General features: G+C 34.7%; 1 protein-coding gene across 1 annotated transcript in view; it reads left to right on the forward strand.

Annotated features, from left to right (window-relative positions):
* LOC150100648 (plexin-A4-like) overlaps nt 1-22,837 on the forward strand; it is a 707,214-nt gene that overhangs the window by 638,758 nt on the left and 45,619 nt on the right. The window contains 1 exon segment of the mRNA XM_090401991.1: nt 1,162-1,331. Within this exon segment, the coding sequence (XP_090258117.1) occupies nt 1,162-1,331 (170 nt within the window).

Below are 22,837 nucleotides of genomic sequence, written 5' to 3' on the forward strand. Positions count from 1 at the left end.
TGGGAAAAGGCTAAACTTTTACATAGATCTTTATTTAAACATGAACGTTTATACAAAGAAAGTTCTGAAGCCCTACTACACAGACCAAACCTAAACCGCAACGACGTTCTTACTATTCCTAAAATATGGGAAATTATCATACAAAACTGTGTTAAATAATTAATGTTTTTTTTTTTTTTTTTTTTTTGTACTACTTTAGCACGTTATGCACGTTTTCACGAGATTCTATTGTAATCATGCGCCCTTACTGTATGTTATTCCTAATTTTTGTTTAAATACTGTACTGATGATGTCCTAAGATACTTAGGATGAAATATTTACAATTAAATAATTTTCACTGTGGTTTATACGTGTGTTTCTTCTAATTATGGGAATTATTTTTCAGTATTAACCCTACACATAAGACATTACAAAACCTATTGCACATCAGTGCATATATGAGCAAGTGGTTAAGAAGTACCAAAAAACGGGAACTATTGGTTTCTTAAACAGCTGCAGGTTGTAGACTTTGAGTTTTTGAAAACAGTATGATACACTGTTCCAGAGTACAAAAATAAGATGATGATAGTGGTAGGAGTATACTATCATTTCTTTTCTTTTTTTTTTTTTAATATATGAATTGTGCCTATGAAAGGTTATAAGTCTGTTGTAAATTTAAGTATCATGGGTGAGCTAAAGTTAGTCTGGTTCCCCTGGTTTAAAACCAAATGTACTTTTTTTCAAGCCACTTTGGTCTCTGATAAAGAAGTCTTGTATTGTGCAGTAAAAAACATTTACAAGCATCCATGCCTATATTGGGATTTGAACAACAGCCTGTTGGAAAACAGGTATGCTGTCCTCTTCCAACCAGACACGAAGAGAATTGTTGTCAGAATTGGGATATGATTATGACGTTTTGATTCAGCCAATGTTGAGACTGCTGTGCCCACATTTGGTCACCTGCTTTTTCTGGAGATGAAAAGATTTTGAAAATGATCCAAACAGAGCAAAGATGTTTGAGTATGAGGACAAATGGAGGCAGTGCACCAAGTTAATTGATTTTCCCACACACTTAATAAAAAGTTCATATAAATAATATAATAACATATACACTTCAGTGTATTATGTATATGACCATGAATATTATTTTATAAATTATTCCTTTTTTGTTTTCTTTCTTAGGGTACTCTCCAAAAATTTGTTGATGATTTATTTGAAACCATCTTTTCTACAGCTCATCGTGGTAGTGCCCTCCCTTTAGCTATCAAGTACATGTTTGATTTTTTGGACGATCAGGCACTCCAACATGGTATTGGTGATCCTGAGGTTGTACATACCTGGAAGTCAAACAGGTTTGTCTTATTGTTTGTAAACATTACCAAAAATTTATAAATTAAAGGCTTCACCTATATATGTTTCTGCTTTATCCAGAGAAAGAACAGATATTCAAAGAAATGTACAGAGTACCATTAAAGTAGCTGAGTATTAATTATATATTGGATTTTATCCTTTATCCAAGTGTTAGCAAACAAAGTTTTCACCTGAAGTACTTTCAGGACTGGGGAAACTCGTGGTAAAGGTGGTATAAATTCTCATCACTTGCCTTAGTATCTCCCATAATGCAAAGCACATCTCCTTGCAGACATATATAATGCTATGCATCAAGGGAAGGGCCACTACCCAGACCGGTTTCGACCTTTATTGAGGTCTCATCATTGGGAGCCAGACCCAGAGGTGGTGATACTAAGGTGGAAGTAATGTAGAAGTCATGTTTACTTATACGAGTTGCCAAAGGGTGTCACACTCTATTATTAAAATTCTCTGGATGAGAGATAAGTTTATGGAAGTTTTTTCACTTTGCTATGCAACTAATTATATATTGGGTTTTATCATTTTTCCAAGTATTAGCAAACAAAGTTTGTGCCTAAAGTACTACTTATGACTATTCTTTTTTTTCTATGAACTAGTTAGGATTGTTATTATCATTAATATTACCATCACTCATTATGGAATGTCCTCACTGTCTCTCTCTCTTTCAATATACACACAGCTCATTGAATGATGCCATAAATTTGTTCATTGTTTCTTTGCTCATCCACACTTTTAGATACTGTATCCCATTCAAACAGACACTCTCTAGACAAGAAAATGTGCTCTTCTCTCTCTTTATACAGCTTCCAGATAAGGTCTGTTGTTCTTCTCCTATCTCCCTCTATTCTATGAAAAATCTGTTCCACATTAATCTGTCCCTCACAAATATATGTCTTGATTATCGCCCCTCCTCCTATCATCTACTTCTGTAAATTGTATTCCATCAATCGCTTCTCATATCTACCCACCATTCTGTGAAGATCTTACACCATTTTAATCACTGATCTCTGGACTCTTTGTAATATATTCTTATCTTCTTAAAAACTAGGTGACCAAATTTGCACAGAGTAATTCATATGTGCAGCCTGATCAAGTAATCCCCTTATGAAACAGGGAATTACATCTACAATGCTGGTGACCTTATTGTTGCCCTAATCCCATTGGGCTTTGTGGGCTTTTTGTCTATTATCACTTCCCAGATCTCTTATCTCTGCCAATTTCCCCCCCCCACACACACACACCCATCTGCAGAATTTTTTCATGGTTTAGGGCAACTTTTAGTGATAGTACTAGCTCTTTTCACTTTTTATCTTCTACTATAATATTCTTCCCATATATTCTTTTCTCTACTTTTGCCTTCATTTCTTTTTTACTTTCCTATTTTCCAAACCACAATTAACTGGGATTCATGCTGCTGTGTTTGTCATGCAGTGCAACTTTGGTAGTCTTGCACTGCTTTGACAAGACAGGGTGGAGATTCTGGATAGCCAAGCCAGGATCAGACATCTCAATTTTTAAATCAAGGGTCAGTGGTGTAACAGTGTCTCCTATCTTATGGTTTGGAGGATGGTCCAAGGCTTGGTGTGTGGTGTCTGGGGTAAACTTGACATTCCACTTTCCAACTTCATTATTGCTTGTCAGATAGTTGGCAGGTGTGGAGCTCTAGCACTGAATCCTCCTATTTTGTGACCTTTTGGCCTCATCTTTATCAAATGCCTTCAGCAAACCCTAAACAAGTTTAGAAACCATTGCAACATCACTGGTTAGGAAAAAATAACTCAGAGAAGATCAGAGACACACCTGCAATTGTACCATCATTTCTCATATTATAATAAACAGGTAAATGAACTTATTGGGAATATGACACCCTTCTTTATCCAGAAGAGTTTGGAAGGGGTTGGCAAAACCCCAAAATATTTTTTTTTAAGTTCATTCAGGAGAGATTCTTATTGAACATCTTCCCAGAAATTTCCTTCATTTCTAAGCTTTTTCAATACTTCCAGAACATTTTGTCACCTTCCACATTCTTACCCGTAAGTCTTCCCGTGACTGTTGTTTAGCTTCTTTTACACACAGCTTCACCCTCTCACATTTTTCTCTGTATTCTTTTAGGGCATGCTTTCTTCTTTTCCAGAACTGCTTCTTTAACTTCTTGTGTCCATTATGTCATTCTTATTTTCTATCCTTACAGACAACTTTACCACATACCTTCCTACAGTCTGCTACAGTTGAGAGAACTGTACCTGACAGGGTACCAAGAAGAGTCAGTTCATCTTAAAGGGTAGAAAGGATTAAGGGATGTACAATTTGTCACCAACACACGAAATCATGTGTTCTTGTCAGTCACTGTACTATCTTGATTTTTTGTATGATGGATCCAGTACTGTCAACAAGTTCTAGCATTAAACCTTTCAGTAGCGCTTGCAAAAGAATATTGCATGATGTGTGGCATTTTGCAAAAAAATAATTGTTAGAAAGCATTTTCCTTGTTCCAATTTCTCAGGCCAGAAAATGTGCAAGTGAAATTGCAGGCATATCAGAGTTGACTGTTAAAAGAATTCGTAGGGAATCAAAGATGAAGATAAGCCAAAATTTAAATCTCCTAAAAAGTGCCAGAGAAAGAAAACTATCGAAAATGTAGCTTTGAATGATTTTGATGTGGACATTTATAAGAAGAACTATTCACGAATTTTATGCAATTGATAAAAATATGCCAACTGTTCCTAAATTGATTCCTGTGCTGAAAGAAAAAATTAATTTTCCTTGGAAAAGAGAAACTTTAAGGAAAATAAATTTAGTTTAATCCTTTATCCAAGTGTAAGCAAATGAAGTTTGCGCCTGAAGTATCTTCAGGACTGAGGCAACTCGTGGTAAAGGTGGACCAAGCTCTCATCATTCCTTGTCTTAGTATCTCCCATTATGCAAAGCACATCTCCTTGCGGACATGTATAATGCTATGCAATCAGGGAAGGCCACTACCCAGACCAGTTTTGTCAGTAGGAGCCAAACCCAGAGGTGGTGATACTAAGGTGGAAGCAATAGAGAAGTCATATTTACCTATACGAGTTGCCAAAAGGTGTCTCACCTTATTATTAAATTACTCTGGATTTAAGGAAAATACTTCATGAAATCAGATTTTGTTTCAAAAAGTCACAGAATAAAAGGTACTTATCTTGGAACAAAGTGACATAGTTTTATCTGGAACGCAGTATTTGAAAGTAACATGACGTTTCAGGGAGAAGAAAAGACTGATTGTGTATATAGATGAAACTTGGATTGACAATAATTTAACTTTTGGAAAATTTTAGCAATCTAAAGAAGAATATGGAGTATTATAAGTTGCTGAATTCCTGGAGGTCTCTCTTAATAATAATTATTATAAACCAGAAATGCCACACAGCACATAATAATTTTATGTGCAGGTGGAGAAATGTGTTTTTTACCAAATTCAAATTTACTTTACAAAGCCAATTCAACAACTGGAGATTTTCATGGGCAAGTGAATTCTACGATCTTCGAAAAGTGAGCAAAAGAAAAACTGATTCAAAGCCTTCTTAAAAATGCATTTGTTATAATAGATAATGCTCCATATCCCATCCAATTAAACAAAGTTCCGAATTATGGATTGGCTCTCTGCAAATAACATTTCTCATTCCCCAGATATGCGAAATAGTGAATTGCTCAACTTGGTCAAAAGAAACTTGTCCAAATTTGCCACGACACTCAAGGAGCATGAATTCCAAACTTTGAGACTACCATATCATTGTGATATTAATGCTATTGAGTGTTTGGGCAGAGGTAAATAATTTCAGTCATTATCACAACATAACTGGGGATACTGATATGTCAAAACATTTTTAAGATTTCAGAACAGGCAATTAAAAGTATTACAGTTCAAAACTGAGCAAAATATTGCTCTCATGTTGCTTCATTGGAAAATATGTTGAGATGGAGACTGAATTATCGAAGAATTATGCGAAGATTTGGTGACTAATGTGAGTGAGTGATAGTGATTCAGATGACTATGAAGATTAAAAGAATTTCATAAAGTTTTTTTTTTTTTTTTTTTCAAAATTTTATGAATGGTTTTGTTAGTCACAAGTCATAAATAATTAATTGGTGTAGGATATTAATGTGTCTGAGTTCTCTCAACTGTAATTTTAGAATGGGTAAGTGCATTTGAATAAATTTGTTTTTCTGTATAATTATTTTTTTATACAAAACTTTCTTAAAAATAAATTTCGTTTACAATATTTTTTTATTTTATACCTTTATCAAAATTTTGTTAATATTATATGTAAAATTTTCCAACTGTTATACAAGCAAAATAATTACCACTTTAAAAACTAGAATGTTCATGAAAGAAAAGCTAATTTTTTGACATGTAATAATAAACTCATCCCACAAGACGGATTGATTATCCTATTATTGGAATGGATTCGCCTTCTGCCATGCGCAGAAGTGTCGAGGGTTCTCTCCTCTGTGGTCAAACTATGGCTGAATCAATTAATGTCTTCTTCAGAGTTTGCCATTGAGACTCCAAGGTTTGGTTTTTGTTTTCAAACTGCTTCAAATTTTCTTTAATAATGTTTGTATAGTTGAGTCTACAGTTTACTTGTATGAGCTGCTCCACTTTAATTCTTTTTAAAACTTTCTTAAATACTGTTCTTTTCAATATAATATCAGTTTTTATCTTACTTAGCACTAAGTAATAGTCACTTCCAATTTGAAATCCTGTGCGTGTGCGTGCACACGCACGCATGCTCCAGACCTTAGAGGAAAAGTCAAAATGTCAGGAAATTAAAGTAATTATTCTTAAACATGGTAATAGTCTCCATAATTCATCAAAATAAATCCCAATTGCCCTTTAAGCAGTGTTGAGCTGCAGCCAGATCATACAAACCAGTCATTAGATTTTGAAGCAGTTCTAGAACCAGCTTTTAAAAATCTGTATAGGAACAAAATGTTTTAAAATGATCTTAACCTTATGGTGTGGAAAACCTGTGTATACACAAAAAAAAAAAAAAAAAAAAATCCTTCAAATATTTTGTGTTGAGATATCTGAAAATGAAAAAGGATTTAATGGCTGTAAAAAATGTATTACCTAATTCTCAGTCTTCCGAGTAGGCACAATATTGTTTGAAGAAATGTAATGTAGTTGAAGGCAAACAAAACTTGGGTGTTTCAGGAAATATATTGCATTGGAGTGATGGGGTCTCAGAGTAAAAATCTTTACACATTGGCAAAGTGTAGTATTAAAGCAATGTCATTGAGGAAAAGATACAGAAAATGCATACTGATGAACTGAACTGATTTAAACTTATATGTTGGTTGTATATAGTGATAAAGAAGTTTAATCATTTATTCACAACAAGTAAAAAAAAAAAAAGAATATTTTAATCCAGTATTTTGCCTAACAGCAACTGAGACATAAAGTTATAGTAAACAAAAAGCATCTGGGAGACTGTAATTCTCTGTTTAAATTTAAAAGAGAAAAAAAAAAAAGAAAAAGAAAAAACAGCCACATTTGACCAACAAAAACAGACAAATCTGTGGCATCTAGTGACAAAATCTAAAAAAAAAAAAAAAAAAAAAAAATAGTCTGTTTCAGCCAAGTAGGCCTATTGGTGAAGTTGTTTGCAAGGGTGGAAAAATTAGAACTTCATAGTAGATTCAGGAATTTAAAGGAGCAGGTGTCCCTTTGTAAAATGCACTAAACAGAAGTCATAGGAACTTTGTCAGAACATAGAAGATAAATATCAGGACATTTGTGTATTGTATAAATATTTCCATGGCAAGTGTTTATCTGAAATAGCATCAATAATTACTCCGCACAGTACTAAGACCATTGGAACACGTGCAGCTGCTGCCCAACATCCCTTCATAGTACATCTTGAAACCCACAGAACAAATTTCTTTTCCTCCTCTTTTATCCCTGCTACTGCCATATTGTGGAACAGTCCTCCCCTTGATGTATTTCCCAAGGAATACAATATGCAGGCTTTTAAATCAAATGTAAACAAGTTTCTCCTTTCCCAACCTCCACTACCCATATATGGTATTAATGTACTATAGGTTGATCAACCAACCTCTATGTATGGGCTCAACATATATAAAAGAAGAAAAAAAAGTGGTACAACATTCTCAGAATTATTGAGGAAGCTTAGAAATGAAGGAAAGAATACTGTAAAAGTAATCAAAGATGATAAAATTGATATACAAACTTGAGACACATATTTTCTGAATGTCTAGCATAGATGCTTTGAAAAATTGTTAATGACACAAGTAATGACTGAATCATCATCATTGGCTTAGCAACCCTTTGAGCGTCCTTGCCTTCCTCAGAAGCTTCTGCCACTCTTCTCTATTTTTTTGCCTTAGTCATCCAGTTAAATTCTTCCCCAATAGTTTTGGCATCTTCTGTCACATTATCCAGCCATCTAATGGTTCTGCAGTAATCACAGTGCAAAAATATCAGAAGAATTTCTCAGAATTTAAGTTCTAATTAATGATGATTCTGACATAGACCAATGTCAAAATCATTTCCATATATGACAATCTGGGAAATGTTACGCAGCAAAAGGTTTATTTTCATCCTTGCCATATTTTACAAATTCAGCACTCTGAACTTGAGGAGGTAGGTAGATAGCTAGAATTTTGCTGTTGGTTTGTTACACACTTCTTGCCTATATTGTCATTTCTTCACTCACAAGACAGTGTACTCATGGTGGAGGCATTACCAAAAACCTTTCATTTATTTGTTTAATTCACACAGAGCAGTAAAAAACAATTTCTAACATTCACAAATGTATTCCAGGAAGCTGATGAAGCGGGGGGTGGGGGACTGCTAAAACTAACCAGAAGTAGCTCACAAGATTACTTGGTTATTGAAGAACACACCAACAAGGGAGTTATCATTCCTCTTTATAAAGCCTTGATACAACCACATCTGGATTACTGTGCTTAGGTCTGGTCAGCTGGGTTTCTTGAAGATAAGGAAGTAGTGGAGAGGATTACTCCCTGTGAGAATAGATTGAGAGTTTGCAAAAGTTGGTTGATAGGCGAAAAAGGGGAGATTGATAGAAACCTTTAAGTTACTTAAAGGCTTTTATAGGATTGATGCAGGGGAAATGTTTCAGCACTTAGCTAGAGGGGGACAAAACAAGAGGTCAAGGGCATGAGAACGAGATTTTTCTCATGGCCAGTTATGAATGAATGGAATGGGTTGCCTGAGTCAGTTGTGAGTGTGTGTGTGTTAATAGTTTCATAGAGAGAGAACATAAAGTGATAATGTTTATTTAGACATAGTGAGCATTCTAACCAAATCTAAAGCACCTAAAAATAGTATACTATACAATGAAATAGCTGCTTTAAAAAATTATATAAGAATGACAATTCTGTTTATCAAATCATAGATCCAGACCCCACTATGTTTCAAAAGAGAAAAGTTCATAGATTATTGAAAAAAGTTACTTCTTGGTCCAACTATCAACTATCATCAATAGTTGATAGTGTAGGATCACCTACACTATCAGATGAGATGAACAGACAGTTCACCCTCCCACCATACAATCTAACAGATAACCAACTGCTAATGGCTATAATAATAAATATAGTAAATATAATAAATATATAACTTAAGAACACAACATGACCATTTCTATTCCCTATGTCAGAGGTACATCAGAAAAGATAGCCAAGGTATTGATGAAACATGGCCCTAAAACCACTTTCAAACCTCATGTCAAACTAGCAACTCTGATCCGCACGCCTAAGGATAAACTTCACCTTCTAGCACACCCAGGAGTGTATGAAGTTCCCTGTGACTGTGACTTGGCCTATTATGAGCAAACAGGAAGATCAGTTAACATCTGCCTGGAAGAACATGAAAAATACATTCGCGACTATTACTATGGCAAGTTAGGACTGGCAGACCAAGCTTTGGACACTCCTTCACACAGGATTAGATGGAAGAAAACGAATGTGCTATTTAGGAGTCGTTACAGATCTGAAAGATTATTTTTTGAGTCAGCAATGGCTTTGAAGAATTCTCCCAACCTTAACAAATATGGTTGCATTAATTTGTCAAAAATTTGGGAGACTGTTATCCTAAGAGAAACTCCCGCATGGCTGTTTTTTTTTTTTTTTTTTTTTCCTGTTATAGGGCGCCAAAAATGGGACTTTAGATCTTTTGTCCATTGCAGTTGTATTGTTTCACTCACTCACTGTCACGTATACAAGTGTATTGTGCTCTGATGATGCTGATTTGAAATTCAGTGAAATATAAGCAGTTAATAAAACATCTCTTTGATAAAACTGTTTGGTGTTGTTAATACCGTTAAAAAAATAAGTCATGAATGGATCCCACTGTTAATATATAATGAATTTATTTTATCCTGTAGGCGACTGCGCCATTGTTAATATTTTATGAATTTATCCTATATATGTGCCATTGTTAATATTTAATGAATTATCCTATATAGGCTGCGCCATTAGTTATTTATAATGTGTATTATAAATAATATTTCATTTACTAACAATTATTTTTATTTTTGACTCCGAGTGTCCCTATATGTTATTATATTTGCACAAAGAGTTCACTCCAATTGGTGCAATGACTTTAACTCACTCTTTCAGAATCCAACTAATCATTGACTCAACACCAAGTACAAAATAAACACATTTAATAAAACTTAAAACAATATATATACACTTCTAGTAAAAAATACATAACTACAACTACAGATTAAATGGATCCAAGGCCTTATTTAAAAAATACAAACTTACTCTTAAGACAAAACACTTTTTCTTTCACAATCAAAAAAAATGTTCATAGTCTTATTCTCTTCCTGTTAAGGCTCTTTCCAAAAGTTACAAGGTTCTGTACTTCATTTTTTTTTAGGATCCCTTTAAAATTCTTTTTTACTGCCTCACATAAAACAAAATCAAGTTCCTTCCTACTTGAATATATCTTGGCCAGTTTATAAAAACTTAGTTTCAAGATTTCCCTTTTCTTTACTTATTCCTTTTTGAAACATATTATTTCCACTATTCCTTTTTCGGAATACAATATGAAATTTCCTTTTGACTGCCGCACACAAAAAAATCAAGTTCCTCCCAACTTGAATATTCCTCGGCCAGTGTATAAAAACTTAGTTTCAAGATTTCCTTTTTCTTCTGTACTTATTCCTTCTTGAAACATATTATTTCCACTATTCCTTTTACGGAATACTATATAAAATTTCCTTTTAACTGCCGCACACAAAAAATTATCGAGTTCCTTCTAACTTGAATATTTACCGGCCAAAACTTACAGTTTCAAGATTTCCTTTTTATTCTTTACTTATTCCTGCTTGAAACCTATTATTTTCACTATTCCCTTTTCGGAATACATTATGAAATTTCCTTCTGACTGCTGCACAAAAAAATCAAGTTCCTCCCAACTTGAATATTCCTCGGCCAGTGTTCTAAAAAACTTTCCGAACGCTCTCTTGTTTACCACTGTAACTTGGATACGCAACGCTTTTCTTGTCAGCTGTCAATCAAACATCAAGTTCACTCCGGGAGCATGCGCACTTCAACAACGTCAGAAACTACGCATTGTAAAAATATGGCTGACTCGCTGTATCCACCAGCGCTGAAGAAAGTCTTTCACAAACACAAAATTCAACATTTAAAAATACAATAAACTTTCTTATAAATAATACAAATAATCAATTAAGTAAGTACTTCAATATTTTTACTTCTTTACATATTACTTCTAACATAATATTTTCATAACGAGCACATCACAAGTGCAGACACTGCGTGTATGAAAACAAAAACTAACAAGCAAAATTAATACGTAAAAATATTCAGAATTTATAATATGATTATTTTTACACCACCATACAAGTTGTTTTCAGTTTCCCCAAACTGAAAACAACTTGTATGGTATTGACCATTTCTCCATATTAACCTTTTGCTTGAGCAAATGTACTACATCATGGATATTATGATGAAAAATTGAGCTTGCTAACTTGCCCCCTTCTCTTCTTTAGCAGAATTCTATTCTGCAACAGTTAGCTCATCTCCTATCAGTGATGCAGTGAACCACATGACAGAGCGCATTACGCAAGTTGCAACAACTGCAATTCCAGAAAATGTGGGAATCCTCTACTGGGATTCCACATTTCTCTAAGTTATAGTAGAATAATGATTGCATGGTAGCCAGAAAAGCTCAGAAGAAAGTACCCCACAACAATGAACTTCATTGCTTTCAAACGTGCTTAAGCCCGAGCAAGATACCTCCATCATGAGAGCCAGAAGGACTCCTGGATCCCATATACAACAGCCTCAACCAAGATCAAAGAAATATGGGATAAAATCTAGAAAAAATCTATCAGTGATGCAATGAATCACATGACAGAGTGCATTACACAAGTTGCAACAACTGCAATTCCAGAAAATATGGGAACCCTCTACTGGGTTTCCACATTTCTCTAAGTTATAGTTGGAATGCAATTCAGATACACTACCCACCAGTCCTCTATTCCTGAACATAATGGATGTCCAATTGCCTACTCAACAGCAGTTGCTAACATATTCAGGGAGATTTTGCGGCATCTTCTTATTCCCCATCCACCCTCTATACACACACACACATACAAAGTTCCTTGCCCAAAATTACAATGCAGAAAAACACAGGCCATTCATGAAACAAGGAATGAAAGCTGCAATGTCACCCAGCTGCTGAAGGACCAAATAACATCAGTTGTGAGATGGTCAGACATCTGTTGCCATCAGCTGTGGTTTAACTGCCACCTTTTCAATTGAATTTTCATTGAGAATTGGTTTCCAAATACATGGAAAAAGGCTCTTATTATTGCCTTTCCCCAAACCAGGAAAGGGTCCAAAATCCCCAATAAAGTATCATCCAATTGCAGTGACCAGTGTTCAGGATTCCGAAATAAATGGTTAACTCTTGTCTTTTATGTTTTCTGCAGAAATGCAGAGAATAATCTTTTTTCCAGAACACAATCTAGCTTCCAAAGATATCATTCTACAACTTATCATCTCGTTTAGAAAGGAACATCCTTTTTCTAGAGCACGCTCTAGATTCTGAAAATATTTTACAGCTGATCATTTAGTTTGGCTAGAAGAATTGAGATTTGGAATATTGAAAGACCTACCGAATTGTGATCTGAAACTGAATCTCTCTCTTTCTTTTTATCGAGAACTTTTTATTCAACCAAATCTTCCAATGCTGAGTGGGAACCACTCTATTTAGTTTGGCTAGAAGCATACAACATTGCATTGATATTTGGAATGTTGAAAGAACTACAGAATTTTGATCTGAAACTGAATCTCTCGCTTTTTATTAAGAACTTTTTATTCAACCAAATCTTCCAATGCCGAGTGAGAACCACTCTCTTCAGCCACATACCCAAAAAGAGGGAGTCATACAAGGTTCAGTTTTAAGCATCATACTTTTTGCAGTCAAAGTAAACTTGATAATGTTTAAGCAAATTGGATAGTGTGTAAAGAGAAGGTAATATTAATGGAAGATTTTAATTATAGGAATGTGGACTGAAAGGAAGAAATAATGTACGGGAACAAGGAGAGTGTTAACCTCCCATCTGGCTAGTGTGGATGAAATAGTCAGCTCTCCCTAGCTTTTTTCATCTTTTTTCATTTTTTCATGGATCAAAACTTCATTGGCATTCTGCCTTTTATCATACCATTACCTTCCTCCGCCGTTAATCTTGTTACGGCTATTCTATAGCCATTAGTGGATTAACTGTTGCTGAGTGACCTTTGTGTCCCCTTGTCTTTACATCTATTGTGTTGCTTAGAATTTCATTTACTGTCCTAACTTATTTGACCTTTTTTGCCTCTAAAATGATTTATTGTGTCTCTTCCCAAAAATTGAAACGAATTTCACATATGCGAAAAAAATCAATCCTGAAATGACCACCGATCAGCCTTTGCAATGAATCTATTTAGTGATAGTAAATTTGGTGTATTTTATTCTACAAATCAGTGCACCGGAAGAGTTGCACTGATTGTTCTTTCACTTTACTTATAATATAGAAACAGTTTTTTTCGAATTTCAGAATTTTCAAATGTTTGCATTGAAAATATTATGTCAAATATTTATATTTTTAAATAATATTTATTGAAATAAATATGTCCTTTTGCTTTCATTTCTAGCCAAATAGCATTATATGGATCATCACATTTCAGGTTTAGAAATGATTTTTTGTTATTCATAAAGACAAAATAAAAAAAAATAATGCTAAATTGCATTACTCGGTTTCCGATTGTGAGTCATTTTGGTATCAAAAATTTATATCCAATGATATTTTAGCAGTGATTCTTCGCCTTCATCTTTTTTTTTTTATTTATTTATTTATTTATTTGTATTATGCATATTACGATAATATCCAGTGCATATCTTCGTAGATATGTTGAAAATATAATATGAAAAATATCATATACGGAATGATTCAAAATTTTTGCTCATTTTGAAGATTTTCTAATGCTTCCCCCCCCCCTCCTTATCCTCTCCTGGAACGCAGTTGCATAACTACTCTAAATTTCTTATTACTTCATTTTACCATTTTGACAAAAGATACGGCAATCAGATTGTACCATGAAGCTTCTAATTCTGTACTATTCATTTGCAATCTAAAACCAGCTGTTCTACTGTCTCCTGAAATTATGCGAAATTGCTGCTGGAAGCTATTTCTGAAATAATCTACGTCTTATAAATATTTGGTAACATCCTCTTAGCTGGAGGAAAAGCTGAAGGCTTATTACTCTCAGTGCTATTGGGAAAGAAAGGGGAGAACACTAAAGTGCCTCAGGCTGTAGTGCAGAATACATCAAGAATGTCTTGTTTCCTTTTCGATTGTTGATTACCGATATCCTAACAGAAATACTGACATTTCATTTACATGCTTATACATTATTTATGCCAAAATAATTTCTTAATTTATCATGATCAGTTTCACTTTTATTATTGAAAAATTAGAAATTATTTCATACAATTATCTTGAAAAAGAGGATTTGAATTATTTTCAAAGAAAAAGGTGCATATGCGTTTCATAATCTTTCTTCTTTTCTTTGGGGGGGGGGGGATAGACCGAATCAATCTGCGAATATTTCATAGAATTTATTTCATAAATCATTTGCAAGACAACTGTTACAAACGTAAATCACTTAGGGAACATACTCATTCATTTTAGTGTAAAATAGTAGCAAAGATTCAGTTACTTTAGATATCTAATGTAGAAGAAAATGTTATGTCTGCTGATATTAGAATCTTAGGTGAATAATTTTTCTGACATGATTTCTCTATTTGTTATAATGTAACCAATTTCCAGATTTTTTCCCTCGTGCAGACTCCATGTTATATGCAGTGATTTCCTTTGTACTACAAGAAAAAAAAATCAGATAACAGAAGAAAAATATGTAGTATTTTCTTTTCCACTGGCTGAATTTACAATGTTCTTTTGTGTTTTGAAGAGAAAGTGCAAATGACTTTTTTCTTACTATTTTTGCCATTATAACATCTTATATAATTATAAGAGTGACATTTTACCGTTTTTCTCCCACATGAGAAACAGAAATAAGGTAGTAATAATATTGTTGATTCTGTCAAACTTCATTGTAGCAGAAATTTTTATTACAAAACTTTGTAATATATATATATATATATATCTGAAACAAGAAATTTGGAACCCATATCATATCAATGTTGAGTGTTGGCAAGGTGAAAATGTTCACTTCATTATTTATATATTTCATTTATTAACTAGGGGGGACTATGGCCAACCACCTGAGTTCGGACTTGTAGGCTGGTTCTCCTTGAATTCTGATGACTCGAAAGGGGGTTCCTCCCCTCTGGTGCCTACAGCGCCCAATCCCCCAAGTTCTGGACTGGTAGGCCAGTTCTCCTTCAATTCTGATAACTCGAATTTTGAAGACTCGAAAGGGGGTTCCGACCCCCCTTGCATCTAGGGTATCCCCTGAGTGTCGAGTCTTCAAAAGGGAGACCCTCCCCTCCAGTGCCTATTCCCCCCCCCCTGAGTTCCGGACTGGTAGGCTGGTTCTCCTTCAGTTCTGATAACTCGAAAGGGGGTTCCGACCCCACGCTTAGGGTAGCCCCCAAGTGGCAAGTCTTCAAAAGGGGGACAGTGTCCCCCAGAATTTAAAATTCTTGAACAGGGTGTGAAACACCCTAAAGCAAGGGTAAACACACAAAGCAGTTTTACACTCAGGGCACCAGATTTTTGTTTCCTTTCTGATATTTTTTTATTACATACATAACATTGGCGTGCAGGTTTTTTTTTATTAGCCATTGGTGGTAGATTTTTGGGATAATGGTTGGAGTTAGCAGCATTCAACCTCAGATGTCTGACAGGATTGCCTGTTTTTCTGCTTGCTGAAGAAGGCGCATGTGCATGCAGCAATGCTTTCGCAATTTCTATTCTGTATTCTAGATATGTTATGGTAGACAAACATTTTTTCTTGTGCAGGAGGAAACTGTTCCAAATAACAAAATCCAATATATGTCCAAACACTTTATTGTAATATTTTTTATGCTGTTTCCTCATTACAGAGTAGAATGATAGCTGCTGATCGCACCTGTCGACTCCACCCATAGTGTCATTGTATGTACACAGCAATGGGTTTTTCTTTCTTCAAACCATGCTTCTCCATGGATTCCGTTGATGGATTGTGCAGGGAAAACAGCAGAAAAACATCTTTTTTGTCTTTCCAACATAGTGCAAAGACTTCCCCTCGCTGATAAGCTCGGATTTACCCCTTTGATAGCTTTCCTGAAGCCAGATCTGGAGGCATGTCTCACCTTTTTGCATTTACGGTACCATAACTATCTGTACGATGCTGTAAAAGCAAATCAGCGAGTTCAGGACATATATGGTAATTATCTATTGTAATGCAGTAACCTTTCCCCAGTAAAGGGTCTAGTAACTGCATTACTGCACGCATCGACAAGGGAAGATCCGAATATTTATCATGCTCGATTACAGTTTGCTTTCCTGTATAAGGTTTGAAATCCCAAAGATATCCGCTTTCCGATTCGCAAAGCATAAAAAATTTTACTCCATACTTCACTTTCTTTTTGGGAATATACTGCTTACATTTCAGCCTACCTTTGAATAGCATAAGGCTTTCATCGATACTCAAGTCTCTCTCAGGAATGTAGAACGATCTACATTTCTGACGGATCAGAAAATCATAAATTTTGTTGAGGACTGGGCAAGGATGTGTTGTCTGATCGTATTCCTCGTTATTTTGAAAATGCAAATACTTCATGATGAGACTGAATTGTTTTTCAGTCATAACATCACGAAACATTGGTGTGTTCAGAATCCAGTCTGTAGACCAATACGTTTCGAGAGTAGGCTTTTTCACGATACCTTGCACAATCAAGAGTGCTATAAATGTAAGGAGCATGTTGATATCTATTGGGCTCCAAAGTTTACTGCAAGAATGCGGACTGTACTCAACTTGCTGATGTTGTTGGCAAGCATAAAGGTTAGTCTGTTCCACTATGAAGGAAAGAATATCATCGTCTAAAAATAGATGGAAAGAGCTTAAAATGTTGCTTGAGTCAAAGTCTTCAGTAATTCCTAGCTTACCTATGAAGGGAAACTGTGGACAAGCTGGTGTACATTCAGTGGCGATCACCCATTTTCTGCATGAAGACATATCTAAAGTACAGGCAGAATTGCTATCTTCCGAGCTAGAAAGATTTCTCTCCTCATCGGTAGAACAAGAGCTGCTCAAAAGGCGAAGGCTCCAACTTTTCTGCATTCCACGAAGTTTTCTTTTCTTTCCCTGAGTGTCACTGCTACTGCTGTTGCTGCTTGCCATCTCGTAAATTAATTGTGTCTTGGGTATACTTACTAATTATTCCTTTCTGCCCAGCTCTAAGCTAACGGAGATTACTAACCCCCACTGAGAAACAGAACAATAGAACATGCAGCACACTAAAGAGCCTCAAGCAATATCTGAATATTTTACAGGCAGAGATTTTTTTTTTTGGTTTTCCACTTTCTTTATTCTGATATTGCGTTGAAGGATGACAGTGATTTTAAATATTAATTTCGCCTATTACCGAATATATATATACCAAATTATGTGATACCGAATATCACATAATTTCCTGATTTATAATAATCGAGAAATAATATGTATATTTTCTGATTTATAATTTGCTAATTTATAATAATCACCACATAGTTTCAGTATCGAAAAATTAAAGTTATGTGGAACAATTACTAGAGAAAAATAACGAATTAAATAAAAACTGTACCTATGTTTCATAACAGTTTTCAGGTGTGTGATAGTGATGCAACCAGGGGGGGGGGTTAACCTATCAGAGACAAAATAAAGTTCAATTCTATTGTGAAAGGAAATGAAATTTCACATTTGATATACATATTTTGAATGATAAAAATAAGCAAATATATTGCTTACTTTAAAAACTGGAGAATAAAATATCTGAATTATGCAGAAAATATCTACATATAAATTTAAATCATAACTGTTAATTTCATTTTGTAATGACCAATTATACAGGGAAACCAAGAAAGTGAAAGTACAAAGAACAGTAGATTACTATATAATATAAAGAAAAAATTTAGTGATATGATTAAAGAATTTCATATTATTCTCTATAAAGCAAAGTTGCTCCAGCATGTCCTAAAGGAAATCTGTGAAGTATTATTCGATTTCGATGGTTTTGTACAAAAATAATATAATCTGGAACGTCGGCAGCCAGTTTTCTTATCTTTTTTTAAAAGAATATTTCAAATAATTATCCTAAATTAATTTCTTCGAGAACAAAGAAAAATGTTTTGTCTAGAAAGCGATTAGAAAAAAATTAGCGCAAAAAAATTAAAAATGAAATTGGTTCTCAAAGGTAAGGCAACATTTAAGTGAAGAAATTATGCAAGACCTTTATTTTGTCCAGACATTAAAATTGTATTGTACAATAATAAGAGAAAACAAAAATATAAATAATTTCTCTATTTTTGGTCTATCCTATATAACTAAAATCCAGTTACCCAGCATAGAACAAGGATGTGCGATTCTTGGTATAGGCAACTGAGAGGCAGCTACAAACGTGAGATAATCCGATTAACCATTCTCTTCAGCGTGAGGGTTTATCACACCTTTTAATGGACATGACGGTCAAATTGTACTTTTTTTATCCCAGTTCTTTAAACAGGTGGGCTGAATCATATCCAGATTTAGCTGGACGTCTATAGACGTCCTGGCCGTTTGGGAGGTTAATAAGGCAGCACATAATCCAATAATTAATTATCAAAAGCAGCATGTGATGGAAGAAACTTGAGGTTTTCATTTCGGATTTGGTGATATTCTCATAAGATGTGGTATGAACACTATAAATGATTGGAAGAGTGATCATGAGGTACTGTTTTATGGGGTGGTCAAGCAGGAAGATTACTGTCAAAAATAGATTATATGTGAAATTATAAGGTGGGTGATTTTAAGAAACTAGTCAACTAGCATCAATCAGTACCTTGTGCTGATGAGCTATATTGTGCAGAAAAGAAGTGTGGAAATTGATAAGGCAGTATCTGGCACAGCTGTAGGAGTGAAATGAATGAACATTGAAATTAGGCAAGCAGTGTTTGGGAAAGATGTTATGGAAGTGGTACAAGACAGTCAGTAATGAACAGATGTATGAGGAACATAAAGTGCAAGCTAAAAAAAATGGTGAAAATATATACGAGAGGAGAATGGCCAGTCAGGCCAGAGACCCAGAAAATTCTTTTGCTATATAACAAGCAAGAGGAGAAATAATTATAGATTGACACCAGCATAAATAATATTGTGCAACAGCAAATATTAGGGGAATTAGAGGTGAAAGACTCATGTTATAGGCTCAACAGAGTGAAACAGCACTGAGAAAGGATTAAAAATAATATTTAATTCTTCCAATATTTCATCTGAGACAGGGATGTCAGGGAGTACAATATAAGACATGTAACACACACAAGATCAACACAAAACTAAATAAAGCACGTGGATGAAAGACTCAAGTCCTAACTAGGTGGGGCACCTATTGGCAGCCTAGGATGTAAACTGGTATCTCAAAGTATTAAATGTTTCCCATATTTTAAGCAGTTTAATGTAACTACATTTATTCAAATTAGGCTATGATAAATTTAGTTTAATCCTTTATCCCAGTGAGAGCAAACAAAGTTTGTGCCTGAAAATATCTTCAGGACTGAATATAGTGTTGTACTATCTTACCTGGGTAAGTAGTACAACACCAGGCAACTCGTAGCAAAGGTGGAGCAAGGCTGATTTCTGAGATGGAGTGTGGTGATTTTTTTTTTCTCCAGTTGATTCTATAAGCCTCTTCCAAAGCATGATCTGCAAGACCTGACTGACCATAGTCATGACTGCAGATGTATTTTTTGTGTTCTTCCATGCAGATGTTGGCTGATCTTCCTATCTGCCCATAGTAGGCCAACTTGCAGGAACAGGGCACTTTATATATACTCCTGGAAGAGAACAAGACAAAATATTGGAAGAATTAAATATTATTTTTAATCCTTTCTCAGTACTGTTTCTCCATTAAGCCTCTAACATGAGTTACACCCAGCACTTAACACATGGATAAAGGTGTATCAAGTGTTGATTGGGTTAAATGTTAATAAGACTGTGGGAATGGATGCCATATCACCACATATTATTAAGGAATGTGCAAAACAGTGAGCTATGCTCTTGACATGGTTATTTAATGAAAGTCACCCATCAAACAAGCATGGCTCTAGGACCCAAGTTTCCAATTATAACAATAATCTGTGTGCAGTTGTTAAGTTATTGGAGAAGTTTGACTAGGAATAGAATACAAGATTTGGTTGATACGATTCTTTATGATGTGGGTAGATCTTGTTTTAGTAATCTACTTACATTTCATGATCAAGTGACAAATGCATTGAATAAGGGAGATTCACATACAGTGATATTCTTGAACTTTGCAATGTCATTTGATAATTACCTCATGATAGGTTTGAATGATATATGGACGTAAATACAAGAAAGATATTTAATTAACCAAATATTTCAGTCTGGAAATAGCAGACCATCCTCAGTGGTATTACAAGAACAGTTTAAAAAAAAATATACAAGCTAGAATACTAACAATACATCGTTAAAAATAGAACACACTGCGTGATGTTATATCACTAAGTATTAAGTAAAAATGGAATATTTTGAAGTAGAGACATGAAAAAAATAATAATAAAAAAATAAAAAATTAATGAGTAATCTTGATTAGACTTCCCCAGATTTTTGATATAGATATACAGTCATTACGATTCAGGTTGGGATGATGGAGCAAGGCCTCCATGCTTTCCTTGAACAAACGTTCGAACCTATAACAGGATCTGTGTAAGAGGCAAGTCCTGGACCAAAAGATGCTGTGGTCAGTTTCAATCCTGTGTTTACATGCATATATCATTCAGTCTTATGTCACAAGTATCCTTAAAACAGCAAATTCTTGATAGGTTTGTGTGCAAGCTGTAGAGGAAGGGAATGGATAATAGATTGATTAGATAGACTGGAGATTGGATCTGAACAATATACCAACAAGTTGTGTATGTGGAGTAGTCTCAAAAAAAGGAAGGTAACCAATGGTGTTTTTCTTATTAATTTTAAGTTTTATTTTATTTTTATTTTTTTATATCTAACCCACACACACAAATGGTGACAAGACTATAGCCTGTCAGTGCCATGTATAGGCAAATTTAACTTATTTGTTAATTATATTTCTTGTGGATTGACTGGGGATCATCAGTTATTTGCTGATGATGCAAAGTTAAAAAGAATAAAGAGCATTGCTGATGTTAATTCCCTTTAGGAAAATTTGAACAGATTTTTTGCTTGGACAGATGAGTAGAGTTGTAGTTTTAGTATTGATAAGGTCAAGGTGTTGCATTTTGATGGAACCTTGCTGCAGGAAGCAGATGAGATTCAAGATCTGGGAATGATGATTACAAGTGTTGGAAAGACTGCAACATTACATGGCTACTATGATAAGGAATACGTAGACAAGTAGGAATAAGGAGGTGATTATGTCATTGTATAAAACATGGATCAGACCACACTTGGACTATTGTGCACAGATTTGGTCACCCAGTTTTCATTGTGATGTGGAAAATTAGTGTCTAGAAACAAGGGACCAAGGTAATATCTGGACCCTGGAATGTTTTGGAGACAGGTTAAAGGAATGTAAATTGCAGAATTTGGTGGGTTAGTGCAAAAGAGGCAATGTGATAGAAACATCTAAGTTAATGAGGAAATTTTATCAGATTAATACAAAGTGGATTATAGAAGAGTAGAAAGTGATAGGGGAAGAATGAAAAGCATGTAAAGGTGTGATGAAAGAGAGGAGTAGATTTTTTTACATGGTGCACTATTGCTAAGAAGAGCTCATTACCAGAATGCACTGTGAATGCTGGGAGTCTTAAAAATTAATATCATAAATCCCATGAACCTTTCACAGTGAGTCTGGTGATAACAAACTATTCCTTTTCTTTATTCAGTATGCCTTTTAGTTCTCAAATGATTTGGATTTTAAAATCTTCCTTAACAATTGTCTTAAACGCTAACCTCCTTGCCATTTTCCAGTAGGGAGAGGATAATCAAGTGAAATTCATTGCTTTGAAAATACAATCCTCTTTTATTTTTCAGAATCTCGGAAGAAAGATCCTATTCGTGCCTCTTTACTTTTGATGATATTCCAATCTCCTGTTAAAACCAGTTTTCTCTTCTTAGACTGACTTTCATATTTTGATAGCCTCTTCAGCCTCTGAAGAACTTGGTATCCTCTTTCATGCAAAACACAACTTCTCCCCTGCAGCTTCTAACACTTTATGAATCCTAAATCCACCCTCACAAACCAACTTCTCATAAGGATGAGAAGATGACAGCCTTCACCATACTGTTTTCCCCAGTTACTTCAACTTCCAACTTTTCAAGAAACGTGTTAAAAGATTCATTTTTTCTTCCTCATTATTTATCCACACCAATTGATAACTTTTTCATAGATTTGGCAAAATATACTATTGTCACTCTCTCTCCCCCTACTAAAGAAAGTTCTGTGAATGCAGCTACAGCTTTACTACCAATGTAATGCATCCCTGTATTTCACTATGAATGCCATCTAAATTTTGCAAACAACAACTCTGATAAATTGCCACATGAAGAGTAGAGTAGATGGATGAGGTGGCTTTACGAAAGGAATTTAATGGACTGAGTGAATGGCAGGTAAGCAGAGTTGCCAGTTCTGTGTTGGAAAGCGTAAAGTTTTAAATTTTTGTAGCAAAAGATGGGACACAGTGTATACAGTGTTGGTGGATGGATATCTTAGAAGAAGCAGATAAGGAATTTGGAGGTGACAGTAGATGAGGATATAAAATTTAGGGGAACATTT

The sequence above is a fragment of the Typopeltis vanoorti genome, chromosome 12 (genome assembly GCF_054136105.1).
Source record: "Typopeltis vanoorti isolate ZY-2024b chromosome 12, IOZ_Tvanoo_1.0, whole genome shotgun sequence".
Taxonomy (NCBI): domain Eukaryota; kingdom Metazoa; phylum Arthropoda; class Arachnida; order Uropygi; family Thelyphonidae; genus Typopeltis; species Typopeltis vanoorti.